This window comes from Camelina sativa, chromosome 11 (genome assembly GCF_000633955.1).
Source record: "Camelina sativa cultivar DH55 chromosome 11, Cs, whole genome shotgun sequence".
NCBI lineage: Eukaryota > Viridiplantae > Streptophyta > Magnoliopsida > Brassicales > Brassicaceae > Camelina > Camelina sativa.
Genome location: NC_025695.1, coordinates 500,115 through 519,967, shown reverse-complemented (window position 1 = coordinate 519,967; position 19,853 = coordinate 500,115). Strand labels below are relative to the sequence as shown.

The 19,853-nt window shown below is 39.1% G+C and overlaps 5 protein-coding genes across 7 annotated transcripts; 4 read left to right on the top strand and 1 right to left on the bottom strand.

The window, feature by feature from the left end:
• Window positions 96-7,579, top strand: LOC104720823 (bifunctional phosphatase IMPL2, chloroplastic). Of its 2 annotated transcripts, none has more exons than XM_010438713.2 (10): window positions 96-482; window positions 721-799; window positions 1,044-1,138; window positions 1,227-1,276; window positions 1,457-1,581; window positions 1,675-1,741; window positions 2,005-2,094; window positions 2,221-2,332; window positions 2,458-2,541; window positions 6,991-7,579. In XM_010438713.2, exons 1-9 carry the CDS (start codon window positions 122-124, stop codon window positions 2,526-2,528), a joined length of 1,050 nt encoding a protein of 349 aa, XP_010437015.1. In that variant the 5' UTR covers window positions 96-121; the 3' UTR covers window positions 2,529-2,541; window positions 6,991-7,579. The 2 variants fall into 2 exon arrangements, with proteins under 2 accessions (XP_010437015.1, XP_010437014.1); XM_010438712.2 differs by having other exon boundaries at window positions 6,988-7,579.
• Window positions 2,552-5,819, top strand: LOC104720822 (probable receptor-like protein kinase At4g39110). The gene has a single exon (XM_010438711.2). It carries the CDS (start codon window positions 2,899-2,901, stop codon window positions 5,665-5,667), a length of 2,769 nt encoding a protein of 922 aa, XP_010437013.1. The 5' UTR covers window positions 2,552-2,898; the 3' UTR covers window positions 5,668-5,819.
• On the top strand, window positions 8,182-10,340 carry LOC104720820 (chromatin remodeling protein SHL-like). Of its 2 annotated transcripts, none has more exons than XR_756778.2 (5): window positions 8,182-8,349; window positions 8,451-8,796; window positions 9,131-9,199; window positions 9,720-9,838; window positions 9,988-10,340. XR_756778.2 is itself a non-coding variant. In XM_010438706.2 (5 exons), exons 1-5 carry the CDS (start codon window positions 8,277-8,279, stop codon window positions 10,051-10,053), a joined length of 693 nt encoding a protein of 230 aa, XP_010437008.1. In that variant the 5' UTR covers window positions 8,182-8,276; the 3' UTR covers window positions 10,054-10,340. The 2 variants fall into 2 exon arrangements, 1 of the variants encoding a protein (XP_010437008.1); XM_010438706.2 differs by having other exon boundaries at window positions 9,700-9,838.
• Window positions 11,050-12,769, top strand: LOC104720819 (cysteine protease RD19A-like). The gene is made up of 3 exons (XM_010438705.2): window positions 11,050-11,566; window positions 11,665-11,784; window positions 12,067-12,769. Exons 1-3 carry the CDS (start codon window positions 11,108-11,110, stop codon window positions 12,592-12,594), a joined length of 1,107 nt encoding a protein of 368 aa, XP_010437007.1. The 5' UTR covers window positions 11,050-11,107; the 3' UTR covers window positions 12,595-12,769.
• On the bottom strand, window positions 13,795-19,410 carry LOC104720818 (V-type proton ATPase subunit a3). The gene is made up of 18 exons (XM_010438704.2): window positions 19,118-19,410; window positions 18,642-18,686; window positions 18,431-18,553; window positions 18,216-18,323; window positions 17,783-17,899; window positions 17,522-17,695; window positions 17,181-17,318; window positions 16,733-16,840; window positions 16,533-16,640; window positions 16,273-16,421; window positions 16,002-16,155; window positions 15,607-15,767; window positions 15,292-15,498; window positions 15,005-15,188; window positions 14,823-14,906; window positions 14,538-14,731; window positions 14,401-14,460; window positions 13,795-14,287 (listed from the first exon to the last, which is right to left on the bottom strand). The coding sequence occupies exons 1-18, from the start codon at window positions 19,265-19,267 to the stop codon at window positions 14,083-14,085; spliced, it is 2,469 nt and encodes an 822-aa protein (XP_010437006.2). The 5' UTR covers window positions 19,268-19,410; the 3' UTR covers window positions 13,795-14,082.

Genomic DNA, 19,853 nt, shown 5'->3' with positions numbered 1-19,853 from the left:
ATATTTTGTGTAATAATCATCAATCTCTCTCTCTCTCTATTCAAAACCTTTCAGTCGCTGGTTGGTGGACTGGACTCCCTCCCTCGCTGTTCCGTCAATTCCCCTTCTGATAGCAACCAAAATGTTAGCTCAGTCACACTTCTTGTGTAAGTCCTTCGATCTGATTCCGCCACCGTCTCCGGTGTTGCGGTCTACAACAACAACTTTCTCTCTTCGTCTCCCTTCCTCGCCTAGAAGCAGCCGATTCTCCTTTCTATCTTCTTCTTCTACAAGCGCTGCTGCCGTCTCCCGTGGCCGGATCTCCCTTACAATGGCTTCGAACACGAAACGACCTGAACTAAGCGAAAACATCCCTTCGGAACCGAGCGACATCGAGCTAGATCGATTCGCGGCTGTGGGTAATGCACTAGCTGACGCTTCCGGCGAGGTTATCAGAAAGTATTTCCGGAAGAAATTCGACATTGTCGAGAAAGATGATTTGAGTAAGTTTCGATTGATAGTATAGAATGGAGTCATTGGTGATATTGTAGGCTTATTATATGTGGGTATCGAGTAAGATAAGGAAGGAGTCATTGGTGATTGAGCACCAAGTTTTAGGGTAACTCTTAACTGAGAGTGAAATTGAAATTGCTAAGCAACTATCACAGGTTTGGTTGGTTGATGACCCAATGTCATGCTTTTATAATATCACTGAACTACCTTGATTTGGATTATCTCTAGGTCCTGTTACAATCGCTGATCAAATGGCTGAAGAGGCAATGGTATCCATTATATTCCAGAATCTTCCTTCTCATGCTATGTGAGTTTCGCTTGGTTCTTGGACAAAATGATTCTTGTTCCTCTTTTTTACGATATTAAGAGATGATCAATGCTTGAACTATGCTTTGCTATATCACAATGTAATTCTAGTTGTGGCTTTTGTAATTTTTAGGATAGATACACACTGAAATTGTGACTTTTGTAATTTTGTAATTCTAGTTGTGACTTCTGTCTAGCAGTCCATGTGTTCATCTTTATTCACATTGACAAAGCTGAAACTGTAGATTTGGTGAAGAGAAGGGTTGGAGATGCAAACAGGAATCTGCTGACTATGTTTGGGTCTTGGACCCAATCGATGGAACAAAGAGCTTTATCACAGGTGCGCTCGTTATTCTAATATCTTGTCATTTCCATTTTCTTATCAAGGGTTTGAGGATTTGATTGTGCTATCAATTGCTTTGTCCCAGGGAAACCCGTGTTTGGTACGTTGATAGCTTTGCTCTACAAAGGTAAACCGGTAAGACACCGACTCTGTCATTGTTTGGAAGCTTCCCATGTTTGTTGCCTAGCATGTAATCTGTTTTGTGTTAATTGTAGATAAGTTTACGCATGCTAAATTTCTGAACTGTTTAGCAACTTCTCTGATTCTGAAGAATTGCATATGGGCTTTACTAACTGACCTTATTTTCCCTTTCAGATTCTAGGTATAATTGATCAGCCTATTCTAAAAGAGAGATGGATTGGACTAAGTGGAAGAAGAACTAAATTGAATGGGGATGATATCTCAACGCGATCTTGCCCAAAATTATCACAAGCATATTTGTAAGTTCGCCTCCATCGAGCCATAATAGCCATACTTCTGTAGTCATCTTTTTAAGGAAATAGCCTGAAAGTAGTCATATTTATACTGCGCAGATACACCACTAGCCCACATCTATTCAGTGGAGAGGCAGAAAAGGCATATGCTCGAGTTAGAGACAAGGTTCTTATCTAATTGTCTATTATATTCTTACATGGAATTTAGTTAAATTGGGATTGTTCTCGGCTGGAGCATATTACAGGCAAACAAAACTTAGATGAAACCTCCTTATGAGAATTTGAAGAATAACACATCTTGAAATAGTCAGTATCTCAATTTAGCTTCTTACCCAGTTGATTTTCGTATGGGCTCCTCTGTATCCCTTTTCTGTTCAGTGTTTGTCACTAGTAACTCAATTCTGGCTTTTTAAAATTCTATTGTTACAGGTGAAGATGCCATTATACGGTTGTGATTGTTATGCTTACGCTCTCCTGGCTTCTGGATTTGTCGATCTTGTTATTGAATCCGGACTAAAGGTAACTTCTCTTTTAGAATAACACCACTATGATTTCTTGTCAAAAGTGAATGCCTAATGTACCAATCTTCAAGTGGTACTGTCCGATCACATCTTACTGATTGAAGTCAATGTTATGCTTCGCCAGCCATATGATTTCCTTGCTCTGGTGCCTGTAATAGAAGGCGCTGGAGGTACCATAACCGATTGGAACGGTAAACCATTTTTGTGGGAAGCTTCATCCAGTGCAGTTGCGACAAGTATGTTCAATATATCGAAAGACCTTTGTTTCTTGCTCTCAATCACAAAGTCATGAAAACAAATATCACTCTACCCCTGAATGTCGAATTATTAAACATTTTATCTACCTTTTCATTTGTCACAGGCTTTAATGTAGTTGCAGCAGGAGATTCAGACATTCATCAGCAAGCTTTGGAGTCACTTGAGTGGCAGTGAAAAGCCTTCGCTGGTATGTTCTCGCCCACTTATTGTTTCTTCATAACTTTCTTGCTCTAAAAAGATAATTTTGATCTTTGACAAAAAAAAAAGAAGATAATTTTGATCTTTGTTCGTGTTTGCTTGTTTGATTTGAAAAACTGATAGTGAGGTTATGACCCTGGTAGAGCTTCAGTTTAAGTTTTTGATTTTTCTTGAAATAGGGAACCAGAGTTGTTTTATTTGGCTTTTTGTTAAAGTTGTCAAGATAACAGAATTAGTAATTTGCTAAAAATAGACCATTGAATATCATCAATGCTACATCCTCCACCAAATTACACCATACTCCAAAACTGGCCACACATATAACAACTCACGTTTCCTCTCTTTCATGACCTTTTTTCTCCCTCTTTTCTTCAACCACAAGCTACCCAACAAACTCCCTCATTCTTTCTTATCTTTGTTCGTCCCCATCCTTCTCTCTTCTCTCTTTCCTTCCCACCCAGGAGGGATGGAGATAAGAAAGAAACCAAACATATGCACGATTCTCATCCTTGATTTTTCTCCAAAGCCTTCCATGGCTCTCCTTCTGGCTATTCTCCTCTTCCTCTCAGGCCCTGCTGCATCCGCGGTAGCTGCCGCTGCTGTGGGACCTGCTGCTGGTTTTAAACCGGCAGATGATATTCTCATTGATTGTGGAAGCAAATCGTCATCCAAAAACCCTGATGGAAGAGTCTTTAAGAGTGACCAGGAGACGGTCCAATACATAGAAGCTAAGGAAGATATTCAGGTCTCGGCCCCACCTTCAGACAAAATCGCTTCTCCTATCTACCTAACTGCAAGGATCTTCCGTGAGGAAGCCACCTACAAATTCCATTTGACTCGACCTGGTTGGCATTGGGTTCGCCTCCATTTCTTGGCCTTCCCTAATGACAAGTTTGATCTCCAACAAGCAACCTTTTCGGTTCTAACGGAGAAATATGTGTTGCTTCATAATTTCAAAATAACAAACAACAACAATGATAGTCAAGCTGTTGTTCAGAAGGAGTATCTCGTCAACATTACAGATGCTCAATTCTCCCTCAGGTTCAGACCTATGAAAGGTTCTGCAGCGTTCATCAATGCTATCGAAGTCGTGTCTGCTCCAGACGAACTTATCTCTGACTCCGGCACCGCCCTTTTCCCTGTCAATGGTTTCTCGGGTCTGTCTGACTACGCTTACCAGTCTGTTTACAGAGTTAATGTTGGTGGTCCCTTGATCATGCCTCAGAATGACACATTAGGAAGAACCTGGATACCGGATAAGGAATTCTTGAAAGATGAGAACTTGGCAAAGGACGTTCAAACAACCTCTTCGGCAATCAAGTACCCACCCGAAGTCACACCTTTGATTGCTCCACAGTCGGTTTATGCAACAGCTGCGGAAATGGCTAATTCTCACACCATAGACCCTAATTTCAACGTCTCCTGGAATTTCCCCTCTAACCCATCGTTTAACTACCTTATTCGGCTTCATTTCTGTGACATCGTTAGCAAGTCTCTCAATGACCTGTACTTTAATGTGTACATTAACGGGAAAACTGCCATTTCCGGGCTGGATTTGTCAACTGTCACTGGAGATCTAGCAGCTCCTTACTACAAAGATATCGTTGTGAACGCAACACTTATGAGCCCTGAGCTTCAAGTACAGATTGGTCCCATGGGAGAAGATACAGGTTCCAAAAACGCGATCTTGAACGGTGTTGAGGTTCTGAAGATGAGCAATTCCGTAAATAGTCTTGATGGAGAGTTTGGAGTTGATGGTAGAACCACTGGCATGGGGAAGCATGGTATGGTTGCAACCGCGGGGTTTGTGATGATGTTTGGAGCTTTCATTGGTCTGGGAGCCATGGTTTACAGGTGGAAGAAGAGGCCACAAGATTGGCAGAAGAGAAACAGTTTCTCTTCTTGGTTGCTACCAATACATGCCGGTGATAGCACTTTCATGACAAGCAAAGGTGGTTCTCAAAAATCCAACTTCTACAACTCAACTCTTGGCCTTGGCCGCTATTTTTCCCTTTCAGAACTTCAAGAAGCCACAAAGAACTTTGAAGCATCTCAGATTATCGGTGTTGGAGGATTCGGTAATGTCTACATTGGAACCCTCGACGATGGAACCAAAGTCGCTGTCAAACGAGGTAACCCACAGTCTGAACAAGGAATCACTGAGTTTGAGACAGAGATCCAGATGCTTTCTAAGCTCAGACACAGACACTTGGTCTCCTTGATTGGGTACTGTGACGAGAACTCAGAGATGATCTTAGTCTATGAGTTCATGTCCAATGGTCCATTCAGGGACCACTTGTACGGAAAGAATCTTGCTCCTCTAACCTGGAAACAACGACTTGAGATCTGTATTGGTTCTGCACGTGGGCTTCACTACTTACACACAGGAACAGCTCAGGGGATTATCCACCGTGATGTCAAATCCACCAACATTCTCCTCGACGACGCTTTAGTTGCTAAGGTCGCTGATTTTGGTCTTTCTAAAGATGTAGCTTTTGGGCAAAACCATGTCAGTACGGCCGTGAAAGGAAGTTTTGGATACTTGGACCCCGAATACTTTAGAAGACAGCAGCTTACTGACAAATCCGATGTTTATTCCTTTGGTGTCGTTCTTCTAGAAGCACTGTGCGCAAGACCAGCCATCAATCCTCAGCTACCAAGAGAACAGGTTAACTTAGCTGAATGGGCTATGCAATGGAAACGGAAAGGACTTCTCGAGAAGATCATTGATCCTCATTTGGCTGGAACAATTAATCCTGAATCGATGAAGAAGTTTTCTGAAGCAGCAGAAAAGTGTTTGGAAGATTACGGTGTTGATAGGCCAACAATGGGGGATGTTCTATGGAACTTGGAATATGCTCTTCAGCTTCAAGAGGCATTCACTCAGGGCAAAGCCGAAGAGACTGAGAACGCTAAGCCTGGTGCAGTGACACCTGGCTCGGTGCCGGTGTCTACTCCATCTCCGATCACTCCCTCAGCCACCACCAATGCAGCAGCTGCTGTTCCGGTTCCTTCTAAACTGGACGAGAACAATGGCACAGCCGAGGTTCAGGCCGTGGATGAACATTCTGGAACTGCAATGTTTACTCAGTTTGCTAACCTTAACGGAAGATAAAACAAACTAACAGAGAATTATTAAAAAAAAGCAAAAAGAATGCACCAAAACGAGTTTGTCCTTATAAACAGTAATTGCAATAGAAAAATTTGACTTTTTAAGGTGATATATCTGTTTCTTTTTATGTTTTTTTTTTGGTGGTCCGGGAGATGTGTGATATTTTTTTATATTTTGGTGTGTATTTTATCAAATTTATATATTTTTGTATGAAGTGTAATCTGTGGGTGGATATGTATATATGTATGTATGTGTACTACTAAATGCTCTGATGCATTTTCTTTCCTTATCCTCCTTTATTGTAGTTGTTAATATTAGGTTACAGATACAACTTCACATTAAAACATAAGCGTTTGTGAATCTTTATATAGAATTTACACCATTTGTCATCTTCCTATAGAATTTACATAAGCGTTTTTGTATTAGTTGTGAATCTTTATTGTTGTTGGTTTTACGGTCTGACATCTGTTTCAGACCAAGGATGAGAACAAATTTGGGTCATTTTTTTGGCAAATGAATCTCCTCTCAAAGTTGGTGTTTAAACATAAACTGGGGAACAATGTGTTTGTCCTCCCAAAGTTCTTGTAAAAATGAAAATGGGTAACCGATTCTCGTATTCTGTTGTCTAGTGTAAACTCTAGTTAAGCTGTCACAATTTCAACCTCAATAAGCTATACTATGTTTTATGTGTGTTGTTCAAGCTTTGATTCTTGTTGAATGGAATTAGTTAATGTTTGGTCGACGACCTCTATTAGTTAATAATCATAGAAACCATTTCCTTCTTTAGATGGGTTTAGTTTGGTATAATCATGGGAAGACATTAAGCTTTTCATCTTATCTTGGTAGAAACCTTGCAATATTATGTATAATCGTAAATGTTTGGATATGAAAACTCTTCACAAGTGTTTGTAGGAGAGGAAGTATAGGTGAGAAAAGGTTAGGGTCAGTCACAGATTCGTCAAAGAATAAGAGAACCATGAAAGTAAAATAAAAACATTAACCTAGAAATAGAAACAATTCCCTTCAATTAAGCAAATGAGTTCTCCTTTTCTCTTTCCATTTTTTCTTCTTGTGTATATATATAGATAGATGAATAGCTTAAATCTTTCCCACAAAAGCCAAAAGAGACCCAAGTTTTGTTTGCTTTTTCGTTTTTGTTATCTCTGTCACTATGGAAAACATAAGTGGGTTGGCTTTTGACATGGGAGAGCTAAGAAACAACCTTCCGAAAAAGTAACCACCTGATTATGGCTCTTATTGAATAATGAATATCTGGATTAGTGATCTAATATTGGAATTTTGTGAATGGTTGTGAAAAAATAGGAGAGGATTATCAAGGTACTATTCAGGGAAAGCAAGATCATTCGTGTGTATCTCAGATGTAAAATGCCTTGAAGATCTCAAGAAACCAACCCAAACTTTTGATGATGAGGATGAAGATGATGATGTTTACAAGAAGAGGAAGAAGAAGAACAGGCAATCATCTTCATCTTTCTGCTGCTGTGAACAGCAATGTGAATTTCTCGAACTACCCTTGTCGTAGAGTCTCTAGTAGCAACCATTGTTCCTCACCTTGTGTTGGTGCTTAGGTTAAAAAAAAAAAAAAAAGGAAACACTTTCTCAATTTATCACAAAGTCCCCCTTTGGCTCTTTATTCCAAACCCAGTACTCAAAACACAAACTTCAGTGTGTGGGGTAGCCACTAGCCAGCCATTCACATCTGATTTTGATTTTCTTTGCTATTTTTTTTTTTAAATGTTTTTGTGGTCTTTTTTTTATTATTGCGCAAATTTAATGTAGATTTGGATGTGTTTGTTCCAATTTGCGCATATTATGTTTGGGACAGAATGTTGGAAAAATCCTTTTGGATGTAATCATACGCATAGAGAAATGAATAAAACATAGAATTGAATTTAGAATATTAAGGCAAGCAATCAAGAATAAATTAATATAGAATCTAAAACAATATATTTTTTCAATAGAAGGAAAACAATCTAAATTCTTTAAAATAATTATTCCTTAACATTCCAATCTAAAAAACATGCAACATAGAACTGAATTTAGAATATTAAGGCAAGCAATCAAGAAGAAATAAAAATAGAATCTAAAACAAAATATTTTCAATAGAAGGAAAACAATATAAATTATTTTTAAAAATTAATCCTTAACATTCCTTGTTAATCTAAAAAACATGCAACCTACTGCTGGTACATTCGAAAAACAAAGGACAAAATCATAATGAGTAATTGCTTACGTGGCTAAAATCTACGTGATTCACGACAAAGGGGGAGCGGGAGCGGGGGGCGCATACTTCACACGCGCTTCTTTTAAAAGCTGACGTGGTCAATTGACTATCTGATATCCTCTTTACCAATATTCTCCCCGGCTCTCCTCTATATTCACGATCGTGCCATTCTTCACCCAATTGTACGCTCGATATGACTTGTTCTTACCGTACTCCCCGAGACATGTGATTATTTTTCCTGACCTGTATTGTTGTGAACTGAGAGAGATGAGAGAACAAAAAAAAAAAAAGACTAATCGCAACTCAAAAACCCCAAACAAAAACAAGCCCTTCGCTTCATCTTCATCAAACACACCTTCGTCTTCAGATGCCCAAGCAAAAAGCTCCAAGGAAGCAACTCAAGTCCTATAAACTCAAACACATCAACAAGACCATTCAAGGTACGTTTGATTTCGTTCGTTTCTCTTCCTTTTTTTTTCTTTTTTCTTTGGCGATATGATATTCAAAAGCGAATCGTTTCGGTTTGTTGTGGTTAAAAAAGAGGGAGATGCGGTGTTGATGCGGTCGTCGGAGGCGGGGAAGGCGTCGTACGTAGCGAGGGTAGAGGCGATCGAGACGGACGCGCGTGGATCGAACGCTAAAGTTCGTGTGAGGTGGTATTACCGCCCTGAGGAATCCATCGGAGGGAGGAGACAGTTCCATGGAGCCAAGGAGGTTTTCCTCTCTGACCACTTGGATTTTCAAAGCGCCGATACCATCGAAGGCAAGTGTAAGGTCCACACTTTCAGTAGCTACACCAAGCTCGACTCCGTCGGAAACGACGACTTCTTCTGTCGCTTCGAGTACAACTCCGCTTCCGGCGCCTTTAATCCCGACAGAGTCGCCGTGTATGTGTCTCTGAGACCCTCTCTCTCTGTTACCATATTCATTCCATTATTATTCGAGAATTATAAGATTTGAATGATGAACTTAATTTTAGATATCACCTGATTAAGTGTTCGGTTGTATCTATGCTTTTTTGGAATATATATTAGATGCGATTTTAGTGTGCTAGTGTATGCGTTGAGTGTTCTTCTATAACTTCAGTACTTTGAAATCTTATTTGGTTTATGTCTAAGGGTTTCACGATGTTGTTTCTGCAAGGAGAAGTAGTTAGTTGAATCACAGATGTTTTTTCTTTATACAATCTAAATTGATTTTTTTTTGTTTTTTTATCGGCAGGTTCTGCAAGTGTGAGATGCCATACAACCCTGATGACTTGATGGTTCAATGCGAGGAGTGTTCTGAGTGGTAAGTGTTCACTTGCTTGGAACTCTTTTTTTTTCAGTCTTCTTGACTCACGAGCTGGAACTGCTCATTATAGTTTAAGTGTATTCAATGAGTTCTAGACTCCTAGTGGATATGCTATTGAGATTTCTTAAGATGAATGCATCCGGCATGCTTTTACTTATGTGATTGCTCTTCCTTGCTCATGTATAGTCTTATCTGATACTAGGAAACGCTTGTAATAACTGTGGTGAGGATCCTAATGTAATTTACTGATAAAGTCACTATTAAGATTTGGGTTTTTATATATCTTCTTGGTGTGTGGCTTGGTCTTTCACTCATGTTAGCTTGTTGTATGAGACATGATGTTAAATGAATGAAGTCACTGAAACAGATATTCATCTTTTGATCTTGGAACTGTTATAATGTTTAGTCTTTTCTTACTGGTTTTGTAAAGAGGATTTTGTTGGGAATGTCTTCTGTGTGTTTCCTTTGATGTTTGTAGCAAACTAACATTGGCTCAGGTTTCATCCTTCTTGTATAGGAACAACAATAGAGGAAGCTAAAAAGCTCGATCACTTCTACTGTGAAGAGTGTTCCCCACAAGAGCAAGAGCAGGATTTACAGAACTCTAATTCAACTTCTAAACGCAGAGATGCTAAGGTATTTATTGAACCTTCCCTGCCAACAGTAGTAAGCTCTTGGACTGATATACGTAACAAAACTTAAGAGACATGATGCTGCTGAAGCCAAATTATATGTCTCGGTACTGTTATAGCAAGGCTTTTGATATGTTTGGTCCTAACAAACAGGTGAATGGAAAGCGCAACCTGGAGGTAACGAAGCCGAAGAACAAACACACAAAGCGACCAGGTTAACGTAAACCTGTGAAGGCTATATATATATATATATATATATATATCTTGGGTGAGTTTGAGTATCATTGTGTAATCTACAAAGGTGGTTTGTTTTCTATCTCTCTCTCTCTCTCTCTCTAGATTTTCTTTGTTAAGAATGAGGGGTTAGGTCGTTGGCTTGGCTGTTGTATAATTACATGTATATTCTCTATGGGTTTCTCATCTGCATTTTAATTTGTCACATATGGTGGAATTTGGGTTAAATGGTTATGTTTATAAAACATTATAAAGAGGGGGTTGGTTGCTTATTTGTTTGTTTCTTCATTGACCGGTGGCTAGTGCATTCTTTATTACTACAATAAATTTAAACGCAAATTCAAAGACCAAAGCCGACTATCATGTGTTAATACTTGTAGATAGCAGCCAGCAGGAGTGGTCTGAAATCCAATCATCCAAACATTTAATTGAACGGTCGAAACACTAGAACACTTTGTTACCTATCGGTGTTTCAATTACACGCGTTAGTTATATAGACAATGGAACTGGTAACATAAAATTTAAAAAGGATAAATAGATGAGAGAAGACAAAAGCTGCAACTAACGTTTCCAGTTGCAGCACCTTTTGTCGCGAGGAAGCGGTAGAAATGAAAGAAAAAGAATAAAAGAAGGATTCTACAAGATAACACGGCACTGGTTAAACAAGTTGAACCTATCCCTTTCCACTATTCCCATACCCATTCAATTAAAAAACACGTGTTTGTAGATCATTGGTTAACTCGCCGTTTCCTCATTGGATAAGTAACCCTTAAAAAAACAACAAATATCTTCCGATTTCTCCGACTATTATTAATAAACAAATATCTTTTAAAATTTATCTTTAAAGAAACCGAAAGCAAATCTCCAAAGGGAAAAAGACACGTAGCATTTTTATCTATACATACACAAATACAACTCACGTTGCGTGTGTATATCTTCTTCTTTCACCCCCCCCCACCCAATAGGGTTCTTCTCTCTATATTAACCCCTCTCTCTCTCCCTTGCCTTCTTCTTCAATCACACCAACAAAAATATATCAATGGATCATCATCGCCTTAAGCTTTATTTCTCTGTATTCCTTGTGTTTGTCTTCATCGTATCCGTCTCGTCGTCTGATGCCAACGACGGCGATGATCTGTTGATCCGTCAGGTGGTTGACGAGGCCAAGGTTTTGTCCTCAGAGGATCACTTTTCTCTCTTCAAGAAAAAGTTCGGCAAAGTCTACGCTTCGAACGAGGAGCATGACTATAGGTTGTCTGTTTTCAAAGCCAATCTCAGGCGAGCGAGGCGTCACCAGAAGCTGGATCCGTCGGCGCGTCATGGCGTTACGCAGTTCTCAGATCTGACTCGCGCTGAGTTTAGGAAGAAGCATCTAGGGGTTAAAGGCGGGTTTAAGCTTCCAAAGGATGCTAACAAGGCTCCTATTCTCCCTACCGAGAACCTCCCTGAGGAGTTTGATTGGAGAGATCGTGGTGCTGTTACTCCCGTCAAGAATCAGGTTATTACTACTTTACTCCGTCTTCTTCTTGACTTCCGAATTGGTTGAGTGTGGTTGGACTTTATGCCGATTTGGTTATTGATTAATAAATAAATTAGGGATCTTGCGGGTCTTGCTGGAGTTTCAGCGCCACCGGAGCTCTGGAAGGTGCTAACTTCCTTGCTACCGGTGAACTCGTCAGCCTTAGCGAACAACAGCTCGTCGACTGTGATCACGAGGTTTGTTGTCTTATCTCTTTCTCACATGACTTTGGGATGAGTTTTTGTGGATTATTAGATTATCATCTAATTAGAGTCTAATTGTGTCTTGTGCTAATATATATTACATGTTTGATCATATGGTTTACAAGATGTTCTCAGTTTGAGATTACTAAGATAGTAAAACTCTCAGCTTGCTTTGTTTTATTAGTTTTTGTTTTTTTTGCCTAAATAAGGTGATTCAAATTCTCGGATGATCGTGTAATTCTGATTTCGTTGCTATTATTATCTCTATATACGCAGTGTGATCCAGAGGAGGCAGGTTCATGCGACTCTGGTTGCAATGGTGGGCTAATGAACAGCGCGTTTGAGTACACCCTTAAAACCGGAGGGCTCATGAAAGAAGAAGACTATCCTTACACTGGAAAGGACGGTCCTACTTGCAAGTTAGACAAGTCCAAGATCGTTGCCTCTGTCTCCAACTTCAGTGTTATCTCCATTGATGAAGAACAGATTGCTGCTAACCTTGTCAAGAACGGTCCTCTTGCCGTTGCTATCAACGCTGCCTATATGCAGACTTACATCGGAGGTGTCTCTTGCCCTTACATTTGCGCCAGGAGGCTCAACCACGGCGTCTTATTGGTCGGTTACGGCTCGGCTGGTTACGCTCCGGCTAGATTCAAGGAGAAGCCTTACTGGATCATCAAGAACTCGTGGGGAGAGACCTGGGGTGAGAATGGCTTCTACAAAATCTGCAAAGGCCGTAACATTTGTGGCGTTGACAGTCTTGTCTCCACCGTTTCAGCCACTGTCTCCGCCAAAGCCCATTAAGCATCGTCTATAAATTTTATTTACTTTGGTGATTTGTGTGAGCGCCTGACTCTTTCTAGTTTCTATCTTATCTCTCTGCTTCTTGCTTGTAAATAAAAAAATGCATTCTATTGAGCAAAGCCGTACAATGTTCATTAGTAATGAGTTGAAATCGAACAAGATAGGCCGTTTTATATGAGCCTACTTTAACAAGGATCATTTTACATGGGCCTAATACTAATTTAGTAGACTGGGCCGCTAAATTGAGCCTTCTTTAATAACTATGATTAATTTAAATGGGTAATCAAACGCAGACTTTTAAAGCCTACGTGGAATTTTTATTAATATATTTGGAGATTAAATAAAAAACGACGTGCATGTGCTGCTTCATAAACTCAACCGGACTGCAGTTTTTAATTAGCTGGCAGCCAGGTTATATCCGACATTTAGCTCTAAATGGAAACGGTCAAAACGAAGCGTCCTTACGCGCTCTGTGTCGCGTGGTTCAACAAGCGCCCAAGTCCAGGGATTTTGCTCTATTTTCAACAATTTAGGATTTCTTATTTTAGCTGCGCGTGGGGAATTTTCGTCTTATTTTTTTCTATCCTTTTTATCCGTCGCTTTAAAGCGATTTTTAACCTTTTCAATTAAAAAAACAAACTGAAAACGTATATATATATATTTTTTTTCTGGACTATTAATATCATGACGAAAAAAATCTCAATACGTGGGTCAGTTTCTTTATCCGTCTCCAATTCTTTATCCGTCTCCAATTCTTTATCCATTTATAATTTTTATATCCGTATGACTTAGTGCAAATAATAAATCTCTCTCTTGTACGTTCTACTAATTTGCAAAAAAGTTAAACTCTGTCAAACAATCTGTTTTTTAGCATAATTTTATCTTGAAAATACAATTATTAAGTACAATTCTTATGAGAACTAGCGTATTTGTATTTTACGCAGCATAATCTCTTTAATTTTTTCTTTTTTTTTGGCTTTTATGCAACAATTTTTTTTAGTCATTAACATTATTTAACGTTTGAACAAAAACATCAAATAAGTGAATAGCTTTTTGCTTCGAATAATGTAAGTAGTATTTAAGTTACTCATTCGCGGCAAATTTCGTAAATCTTATTTTTGAACAAACGGCAATGTAATGGGCTTATAAACTTACTACTGAGCCATTATGTAGAGTCCCATGGGCTAGAAAAACATAAGACACCTTGGAAGATTCAATTTCTCACTTTTATTCATCATATCCACAGCTTATTATTTAAATCCAAAACAAACACAACAACAAATGGGTTTTTTTCCTCGTACAGATCCCATTATGCCCTCTCTTTGTTTTTTTTTGGTAAAAAAATTATCTCCACAGGCAAATAAATAAATTTAATTGACCCTTATACGGAGAGAAAGGGAAAAAAAATATTGGATTTTAATAGAAAGAAATAAAACTTGTTTGTACCTTATATATTTGCAAAATGCAGAGGATGAGAGGAATGAATCATCACTCGTCTTCGTTTGCCGTGAAAATGAAAGTGAAAGGAGCGAACTTGTAACCATCTCCTTCGTAGAATTTGTTCTGAAACTCAACCCAGTGGAGACGCAGGGCGTGCAGGAACGCGCTTAGTGTCTCCATCACCAGCAACACCCCCACGGTCGCGAATATGAAGACCATGATCCCAAGGATCAGAATCAACACATTGTTGTAACTGTTTTGTTGACATTGCCAACGAGACACAAAAAGATTATACATGTTAGACCAAAAAGGGAAATATGTTTAGAAGAGAGGGAAAGAGAACGAGAGAGAGCGAAGAATGCATACCCCCAAGCGAGGAGGAGGACCTTCTCATAGAAGACTGATGATAGCTCTGAGTGGGCAAGACTGAAACAAAATAAATGGATATTATTAAGCCATGAGTATAGGTTATGTAATTCATGAATAGCTTCTACTACGCATACCTGAGAGCCCAAAGACGCAGGTAAGAAGCGGTGTTGGAAACTGCTCCAAGCACAAACTCTATGGTGTGAATCAGCTGGTGCACAAATATCTCGCTGAATTCAAACTCCTCATGCCCATGGGATCCTCCGGTTGTCTCGACATGAAGACTCTCATCTGTCTCGTCAAGAGGTGCGTATGACTGACCTTGATGCCTCTGGAGAAGGAAACCGATTAGGACGACCAGCAAAGGATAAGAAAACAAGACCTAGTAAAGAAACTAAAAAGGGAAAAGGAAAGAATCTCACAGCTTCATGTTGTTTCTTCAAGATGAACGGCTTTGGAAGCAACATACACGGAACAGAAACAAGAGCCAGAAAGAGAAGCACAAGCTGAAAAATGGGAAGGAAAGGGATGAGTGAATCAAAACATATGACATGCTTTTCTAGATCTCGTAAGTCGTAATAGCAATTCTACGGGGAATACTAACCTGCACTGTTTTCTGGTGAGGGAAAAGTTGATTCTCTCCTAACTCGTCGGTTGGGCTCAGGAACATGTATATCATTACATGATACAAATCTGCTTGAGAACCCGTGCACCACTTTATGATGATGAGGACCGAGAGATAGCCAAACAAGCTGTTCAAGAATATCATTTGGGGAATGAACTGGAACCTGCAAGCCCGTAAAATTAGACGCTATGAGGATGACTGAATTTATCTGTTTAAAGAACTGGAGAGAGAGCACATTATGGTCAGAAAATATCAACTTAACCCACCATATATTTACACTCGATTTGAAGAATCTAGCATTAAAATAGCTCATTATTATTCCAAGGTTCATTTGAGAAACTCCAAGAAGAATTGACATTTTCATCTTCAGCGAGTTCAGGAATGGCAGCTCGCTTCGGGTTCCATGCCACACAGGATCTAGACCAAATGGATAAGTGTCTCTTACCTTTATCAAGCCAATTGTTGTAGCCTCGCTGAACATAGAAATAAGAAAAGAAAGAAATTCAGAAACGTAAAGAGATTCCCTGCTACTAAGATGCTATTTTCCTTTATAAACCTAACTATAGAACTAGCCTGCATACCTGCAAGAGGCATCACGGCAATCATAGGCTGAAGGAGCAAACAATGGGTATGGTATAGAGAAGAACTCATTGTAGATTAAACCAGTGTATATTGAGAAGAGTGACATCATCAGAATGACGTAACGCCCACCAAAAGCCATTTCCATAATATCCCCAAGTTTCTATTGTCAGGAAGCAACGATTGAAGAGTTAGCATCTAGAACTTGCAAGCACAAAACATCAAAATGAAATAGACCAATCTGATCTTTAGAAATGTCAAGTGAATTTCTTATGTTTTCATAAGCAATTCTATAATAAAACAGACAGCTAAACTATAAGCAAGTTCTGCTGATAAGACAGATTTCAATCTCGTGTTCACAGTCAGAACGTACGTGACATCAGTTGGGGGATATTACCTGGCTGGAAAGTTTCTTCTCTCTCAATATCAAGTACATCGTTGCAAGCAGAATACATATTCCATGCCCCCAATCACCAAACATAACAGCGAAAAGGAAGGGGAAGGTAACAATTGTGAATACACCTGGATTGGCTTCCTGATACTTGGCCACACTGCAGAGTAGCGATCATAGAAGATTGATCAGAGGAAACTATGACAAGAGTAAAACGCAGGCTATCTCCAATTTCCTGTTTCCTAAACCGAGTCAAAAGCTCCAGAAAGACACTTACCCATACGCATCAACAATTTCCTGGATTGCAGAAGTAAATTTGTTTGTGCGGAAATAAGTTGGTGGCGACTCTTTGGTCCTTAGCACCTGGAATATTGATCCAACTTGAGAATTGGAGTCAACGGCAGCACGCTGTAATGCATCTTGAATCTGCACAACCAACCCCATTATAATTAAGTAAACGATACAAAAGCAGTAAACTCTCACGGAATACGTTATTCAATATTGCAGTTTACAGTGCAACAAAAAGGAACAACTCACTTCATTTGATGCAAAGACCGGACTCCAGCCCTCGGCCACGAGGCACTTCTTCGTCACATCAAGACTAAGCATGTTCAATGTATGATAGATAGCTTTCTCTTTGCGTACCTGTAATCGGTAAATAAAAAGTTGAGGTCACCTTGCATAAAGTATAACAAACGGGTCAACAACCTTCAACATAGATCCACATAGGATAATACCTTGTGGTTCCATAGCTCAAACTTATCTCCAATGGTCTGCAACAGAATGTCACGGTGACCTAACCCAGCATCTATGGTGGTTTTAAGTTCTGATATTCGACCTGAAACCTGAAAAAATGTGAAAAGTTAAAGATGGTAGACAGTTATGGTATCATCATTACGGAGTATCATCATAAAATTGCTAGCCTAAGATGCACCGTGACATGGATGCTAAACGACTTCTAACTAACAGGCACACAACTTCGGTACATTCATGATCAAAAATTACATTCTCATGCATTAACTTTTATTGGATATCTGAGTGCCAACAAATAATTATGACGCAAGTCAAAAGAAAGCCATGTACAAAAAGGGAATATCCAGGGAAGTAAATGGACTATGACAACAACAAAAAAAATACATATATTTACCTATCAATAAAACTATTCACAAGAATGATAATACATACCTCGGTTATCATTTGAGCTTGTTTTCCAAGGTCCTCACTGAAAGGATATCGATTGGCCCCAAAAGCTTCACATATTTTAAGAATTTTGCTTTTCGCTCTTTCCCCAGAATAGAAGACAACAAAAACATTTTTCTCAGCCTACAATATTGTTAAGTTAAAAGTTAATTCCAATTAATACACAGAAAAGCCGCACAGGCATTTTTTATATTTCAAATATCTAGCATGTGTATATATATTAGAGCAGAAATTACAGAAGGAAAGAAAGCAACTGGACTCCTATCAATATAAGATCTTGCTTCCTATGTCTAAAAGAATTCAAGAGGAAAGCAGAAACATCTAACCTTCTCCCCAGAGCTGGGATCAATGACTGGCTCCTCAATGACAGTCTGACGAATAAAGATGTTGCCCCTAGTCGCACGGAAAAGAATCCTCTCAAACACCATAGACTTTTCACGAGGCACTAATCCGGTAAGAAATCCAAGCTTAACTTGCTTTGACGAATCAATGGACTTCTCCTGTTTAAAAGATACTATTGTGACTGGTGATAACTAACCAAGAAACGACAAAAACTTAAAGCATGAGAACAGCTGAACTTTTCATACTTCCTGCAACAAAGGAGACTCCAGAAGATCGTCACCCGCTTGTTGTGAATCTTCTGATTCTATCTCTCTCTGTTGAGCCGTGGCACTTCTATGAGCAGAAGAAAAGAACTCACCAGCCTGAAAAGATCACATTCAGATAAATATAGCGTGAGATGCACTTAATAGGATTCAACCATAACATCAGAAGCCTATTTACCACCACAAAAAGCCCCAGACTCATTAGTATTATCATTATCTTTATCAAATATTACTTATCGTGGGAGAACTTAGGTTAACCTTAGTAACCTAAGTTCTCCTTAGGGTAAATAAAAGACTTACATACCAATAATATCTAAGCTGATTACAAATCAAATTATCAAAACATACTAATCGTTGCGTAATCAAGCATAACATTTCAAAGCCGTGAACTGTAAATATGGAAAATATATAGTACCTTCTGAAGAACCAACTTGTACTCCATAAGTTCATTATAGGATCTCTGCAACTTGTCATTATTGGCGTTGATTTCAACAAGTTCAGCTTCTAGTTCTCCAAGCTTGACCTAACAAGCCGGAAAGAAAGAGAGAAAGAAAATAGAGTATCTCCGTCAGAAAACGAAAAGCATGACATGGAAAATGATGAAAAGCATGTAAGTATACCAAATTTTACCTCAACATCATCCAAGTCAATATCACTTTCTTTCTCTAGCGATTCCTTGGGTAAAACTCCAGCTTTAGACATTTGATCCTTGAAGAAACGTATTTTCCGTGCCATCTCTCCACATCTTTTAATCTTAATATTTTAAAAACAAGAGGCATATTATCACAACTGTAAGGTGTACCAACTCATAGTGTAATTTATATGAAAGCATGAGATTTACCTGGGCTGCATAAGTACGTTGGAATGGGCTCTTCTCTGAATTAAGCTGCAATCAACATTAAGAAAACAAAAAGGTCTATAAGAAGGGAGTGGTTGACGACAAACATCAAAAAAAAACATTGACCAAAGATCTGTGGTGATGAAATCAGGAAAAAAATCTGTATCTCATCATCTCTTACGAAAACAAACTAAGAAAATCTCAAAACCAAACGCCAAAGTTCAGGCGAGTAGATTACTATCCAACAAAACGAAGGCGATGTTCAAAATAACAGCTAGAAATAGATCCGTCAACACTTAAAAATCCTGAATGAAAACCTTAGGGTTCCAATTTCGAAAACCCCGTCAAAATCACCATCGAAGGTCCAAATTTCACCAGGAACGATTTGGAATGTAAATAAGAGAAAATGCCACAATCTAATTAGTTTAAGCGTCGTCAACAAAGCATCGAAATAGAGAGAGAGAGAGAGGAGTACTGACGTCTTTGAATTGGACGAGGCCGAGATCCCCAAGGTAAGAGACGGTGAGATGAGCGGATTCCATGGGAACAATGAGCTGAACAAGTTGCATAGTCTCTGAACGCATCAGATCCATCGGCGGACAACAGCCACCACCGCGGCTTTCCCCCATCGTTTCGTTGATCGATTGATGAGCTTTTTCTTCTTTGAACCAAAAACGAGAGGAGAGGAATCAGAGATATTGACGATAATGTATTTTCTTTCTTGTCAGAGAGAGAGGCCACGCACGAGGCAAAGACGGAGGAGGTGAAAAGAGCTGTAAATTATAATATTATTATTTTTATTTTATCTGGCCTAGTCCCCATCTCGTATTTCAATCTGCTTTTATCCCATAATTGCCCCTCACGACTTCCCAATATTATTATTCTGCCCTTGTTTTTTCAGATATCTTCGTTACTGGGCTTTTAGTGGGCTTTTCAGATATCTTCGTTACTGGGCTTTGGATTACCTAATTTAAGTTTAGAATCTCTCTCTCTCTCTCTCTCTCTCTCTCTCTCTCTCTCTCTCTATAAAAGCATTTCACTCAACAACAACAACAAAAAAAACTGAGCAAAGAGAAAAAGAATGCAGCTTCGCGATCAAAACATGAATTGCCACTTTGTTGACAAGTAAATCTCTTGGAGTTGGAGGATTTGCAATTGCATGCATCACTTAAAGAGTAGTACTATCAATCTTCTCTTGGTATGGGGCTTTCATTA

Excerpts from the sequence above, each read along its gene's own strand:
- LOC104720822 (XM_010438711.2), top strand. The coding sequence starts at position 2,899 with ATGACCTTTTTTCTCCCTCTTTTCTTCAACCACAAGCTACCCAACAAA.
- LOC104720823 (XM_010438713.2), top strand. The coding sequence starts at position 122 with ATGTTAGCTCAGTCACACTTCTTGTGTAAGTCCTTCGATCTGATTCCG. Across the intron at positions 1,582-1,674 it reads AAATTATCACAAGCATATTT|ATACACCACTAGCCCACATC; the intron begins GTAAGTTCGCCT and ends TATACTGCGCAG. Across the intron at positions 2,333-2,457 it reads ATCCAGTGCAGTTGCGACAA|GCTTTAATGTAGTTGCAGCA; the intron begins GTATGTTCAATA and ends CATTTGTCACAG.
- LOC104720818 (XM_010438704.2), bottom strand. The coding sequence starts at position 19,267 with ATGGGGGAAAGCCGCGGTGGTGGCTGTTGTCCGCCGATGGATCTGATG. Across the intron at positions 14,461-14,537 it reads CTGCGTCTTTGGGCTCTCAG|TCTTGCCCACTCAGAGCTAT; the intron begins GTATGCGTAGTA and ends ATTTTGTTTCAG. Across the intron at positions 14,288-14,400 it reads GTCCTCCTCCTCGCTTGGGG|TTACAACAATGTGTTGATTC; the intron begins GTATGCATTCTT and ends TCAACAAAACAG.
- LOC104720819 (XM_010438705.2), top strand. The coding sequence starts at position 11,108 with ATGGATCATCATCGCCTTAAGCTTTATTTCTCTGTATTCCTTGTGTTT. Across the intron at positions 11,567-11,664 it reads TTACTCCCGTCAAGAATCAG|GGATCTTGCGGGTCTTGCTG; the intron begins GTTATTACTACT and ends TAAATAAATTAG. Across the intron at positions 11,785-12,066 it reads TCGTCGACTGTGATCACGAG|TGTGATCCAGAGGAGGCAGG; the intron begins GTTTGTTGTCTT and ends CTATATACGCAG.
- LOC104720820 (XM_010438706.2), top strand. The coding sequence starts at position 8,277 with ATGCCCAAGCAAAAAGCTCCAAGGAAGCAACTCAAGTCCTATAAACTC. Across the intron at positions 8,797-9,130 it reads AATCCCGACAGAGTCGCCGT|GTTCTGCAAGTGTGAGATGC; the intron begins GTATGTGTCTCT and ends TTTTATCGGCAG. Across the intron at positions 9,839-9,987 it reads CTAAACGCAGAGATGCTAAG|GTGAATGGAAAGCGCAACCT; the intron begins GTATTTATTGAA and ends CCTAACAAACAG.